The sequence below is a fragment of the Populus trichocarpa genome, chromosome 5 (genome assembly GCF_000002775.5).
Source record: "Populus trichocarpa isolate Nisqually-1 chromosome 5, P.trichocarpa_v4.1, whole genome shotgun sequence".
NCBI classification, from domain to species: Eukaryota; Viridiplantae; Streptophyta; class Magnoliopsida; order Malpighiales; family Salicaceae; genus Populus; species Populus trichocarpa.
Genome location: NC_037289.2, coordinates 6,248,404 through 6,252,562, shown reverse-complemented (window position 1 = coordinate 6,252,562; position 4,159 = coordinate 6,248,404). Strand labels below are relative to the sequence as shown.

General features: G+C 37.2%; 1 protein-coding gene across 1 annotated transcript; it reads right to left on the bottom strand.

Moving 5' to 3' along the window:
- Positions 1-588: 588 nt before the first annotated feature.
- Positions 589-3,699, bottom strand: LOC127905293 (probable RNA helicase SDE3). Its single transcript, XM_052452715.1, has 3 exons — positions 2,590-3,699; positions 1,953-2,174; positions 589-1,799 (listed from the first exon to the last, which is right to left on the bottom strand). Exons 1-3 carry the CDS (start codon positions 3,697-3,699, stop codon positions 810-812), a joined length of 2,322 nt encoding a protein of 773 aa, XP_052308675.1. The 3' UTR covers positions 589-809.
- Positions 3,700-4,159: the final 460 nt, after the last annotated feature.

The following is a 4,159-nucleotide window of genomic DNA, read 5'->3' as shown; positions in this document are numbered from 1 at the left end:
ATCTAGTTAAGGTGTAGAAACAAGAACATGATTTGGAAAAATAGAATTGATGTTGAGCAAAATGTTGAAATTATTTTTTTCAATGTCAAAAAAATCCATGTTTGGTAATGATAGAATAAGAGCGAGATGTCATGAAGAGAAAGAAAAGAGAAAAACATGATGCCAACTGATATTGAAAGGGAGTGTTAAAATTTAATATTAATTAGGAGTTTGTGGTTCATATAATTTAGAGCTCGTAAGAGTTTTAATATTATTAAAACTATGCAATATTAAGATTAATATCTAGTAGAGAGTTTTTAGTGTAGTTAAGGGATAGTTAATTGATTAGTTTTTTTTTCAAGGAGTGTTTGAAAGTGTGGTGATAATTATTTTTTAAAATGTATTTTATTTGAAATGTATTAAAATAAATTTTTTTATTTTTTAAAAATTATTTTTAACATCAAAATAATTAAAACGATCCAAAAACAATTCATAATTAAGCATAATAATAAAAAAAAACAATAGCTGTTGTGTTTTTCTTTGAGCAAAATCTACGCGAGTTTTGTTCTACATTATATGCCTACGCGACATCGTAGCTCAGCAGCAAGATGTCCGAGAAAGGTTTAATCTTATATTGTCAGTGAGGCAGATGAAGACCGATCAATATCCCACAGAACATGCAAAATGCAGAACCAAAACCCAACATTGTATCAATTTTCAACTTACAGCATAATTCTTCATGCATTTAACACATATACAAAGAACCAGAAAGCTTGCAAGAAATCCAGTGACTCAAGGGTATTATGATGTTGCAGTTATGGAAGAACAGCTTAGTCATACGATACTGATTCATGGGCATAGCTATAAGAATCAACTGATTTACTCTCGGGATGATCAACCAGCTGCATGATAAACTTAGGATGTGAATTCCAGTATGGCTTGCTATCACGAAGTCTTTCGAAGTAGGATGTCATTAGCCCATTCTCCCTTGCAATATTGGAACGAACCCAGCCTGAATGGTTTCCTGGAGCACCAGTAACTATCACTGCTGTATTCTCACTAGCCAAATTAGCCAAAGCCACCATTGCTTCTGGCTCAGTAGCTGATGAAGCATTCACCAAAAAAATATGGCTAAAATGGCCAGCAACTATCCCTTCATTATGCAGCCGAAAGCTACTAACAAAAGTAGACAAGATTACTCTAAATTTCCTGAGTTCCCGAATAGATGGACAAGTAAAACAATCCCTTTTGTACACACACGATGTTAGGATGTCAATAGGCACCCCATCTATCTCCCGGAAAGCAGCATTTGCTCGAAACATATCCGACTCTGGAATATCAATTTTTAAGCTTTGCATCAGAACATCACATGTTCTGTTAATGGGTGCACATATAAGAATCCGATGCTTTGATGAACTTTGATAAATTTGGAGTACTGCTTCCTGGACCACCAATCCAATCCTTGATAGTTGTTTTGAATACTCTTTCGAACAAAGTGGACCTTCAACAAGATAAGGTGGTGGTCCTCGAAAGCTCAAAATCTCGTGAACAGCAGATCTTTGATACGCATCAAGTTTATGATTGATAAAATGGAGAGGTGTAGAGGTTGGGATACTCTTTCTGTGGACAAAATTAGGGAAAAGGAAATTTTTAAATGAAGGATCTGAAGCGGCTTCTATCGCTTGGTGAGCCCTTTTCAAACAAACTCTGTTAAATGAGAAGCTAACATCATATTCACGGGTTGAATGGTGCTGCAAAAGAAAATCTTCGCCAAATTCAACCAGTACAATAGTGCTCCTCACCACGCGATAGATAACACCCTGGTGTGCATTTGAAAACATTAACAATTAATGTTGTTAAGATGACAATACACTAAATGAAGTTCAAGCTGCACGAAGTCCACATCTGCTCCATCCACATAGTAAAATGACATATTACGCAGCACATGATGCTTGAAAGTTGAGGAGGCTAACCTGATATGGCTCGGTTTTTTGACTTGAAGGTCGTGCAAAGGCAAAGTCTCTGGACAAAAGAAATGGCCGCTTCTCACGACATGAGTCAATCTCAAATTCTACAAAGGTTTTATTATCCTTTTCATGACTTTCACCGAAGTATTCATTCCTGCCACGCTTCTTAATGATTGCTGCATCTTTCAACTTGAGAGCAATATTCTTCAATTTAAATTTACTCCATTTCTGATTCAAACGAGGCATACATTTATCCAAATCTCAGTGCACAAACAAGAACATTATACTCTATATACAGAATGAAACAAGTAAGAACTTAAAAACTCTTCATACAGCACCTTAGGAAGCCCTTCATTTTGCCTCTTTTAACCTTAATGTGACTCATTAAATGTGACTCATTAAATTTAATCTGTCCAACCACTAATACGCTAGCTCTGGTAATTATAGCTATGAAAAAAGTTTGGTCAGCCTTCCCTCGTATTTCAGTTTGTAGATTACTTCAAACAAAATGTCACTCTCAATGATCATCATGAACATCATTTGCAATGTAGAGGCAAAAAGTTTCCATGACAAGCTTTTTAGGTGTAGATCGTGCTCATATCCTTCTAATGTGTACATCAGAAGGGATGCATTTTTTCATTACCTCAATGTAGAAGTCCTCGGCATACAGAAGGGCAGCAAAATAATCCTTGTATGTGGAAGGAGACAACATTTCATTAAGAACTTCAGGCACTATGTCTCTCTTGATCAAGTCCTCAATATCCTTGGGAACCGCGTAAATAGGTGACATAACCTTTTGAACCAACGAGTAGCTGACTTTTGTCTGCTCATTAATTAAATTTGGGGAAGCCAGAGATAGAGTTGGTTTGAAGGATGGAGGCTGCTTAGAGGATGATGAAGATGGTCCTGGCCGTGAAGATGGGGATGCTTTAGATGAAGATGGAGAGGGTTTAGAAGATGATGCTGGGGGTTTAAGAAATGATGGGAGTGGTTTAGGAGATGGAGATGGATGGAAAGCAGGATTAGGATCTTGATGGGATGATTTTGATGAAGAAGTTGAAGGTGGAGGTGGAAATGGAGATGATTTGAATGACAATGTTGTAGCTTGAGGTGATGGTTTCGATGAAGTTGTTGAAGGTACTAATGGAAATGGAGAGGGTCTAGAAAGAACTGTTGCCGGTACACGTGAAGATTGAGATTGATTAGAAGATGAAGTTGGCGGTTTAAGAAATGATGGGAGTGGTTTAGGAGATGGAGATGGATGGAAAGCAGGAATAGGATCTTGATGGGATGATTTTGATGAAGAAGTTGAAGGTGGAGGTGGTAATAGAGATGATTTGAATGACAATGTTGTCGCTTGATCAGGTGATGGTTTCGATGCAGTTGTTGAAGGTACTGGTTGAAATGGAGAGGGTCTAGAAAGAACTGTTGCCGGTGCACGTGAAGATTGAGATTGATTAGAAGATGATGCTGGGGGTTCAGGCCATGGAGGTGCTGAAGGGGGGAACAATTTTGATGAAGATTGAGTTAATGCAGAGGGAGATGCAGGTAGATCATCGGAATATATGGGTGCATATGGGCGACTATAGAAACTCTGAAATCTATCATTGATTCTTTCCACAGACCTAAAGCAACTTGATCCAACATCTGATGAATTATTTCTTGACCTTGAACCCAATACAACATAGGGATCTTCTTCACGTTCTTGTACACAACAAAGTACACACTTAAGGAATTCAAGACACCCAGACATGTTGACTGACCTTCTGCAACAAAAACACACCCAAAAGTAACAAATACCTCAAACTTATTGTTCGGTAATTCGGTTCCCAAGAAAATAACAACAAAAGTTTAGGTCTTACCTTCTCTATGACTTATGTTCCTGCAGTATTGTGGGAGTGATTCCACCAGAAAATTGGAGAACTGGGATCTTTAATTAATAGGTCACAAAATAAAAGATTGATCAAACACAAATTTCTAGATTGAATATATATAGATGACAAGCAAATGAAAAGGATCAAGAAAGCTTTGTCGGTGAGCCAAAAATAATAAAAAGAAAAGCAATGAAAGAAGAAGAAAGGAGTTGCTTACCTAAGGATCTTGAACTCAACACTGGAGCTGCTTGAGTGCCTTTTTTTTTATAGTGGTACTGGAGCTGCTTCTGATGTTTTAAGTTGAAAAAAGCAGGAAAACTTAACAATGCGGTAATGATT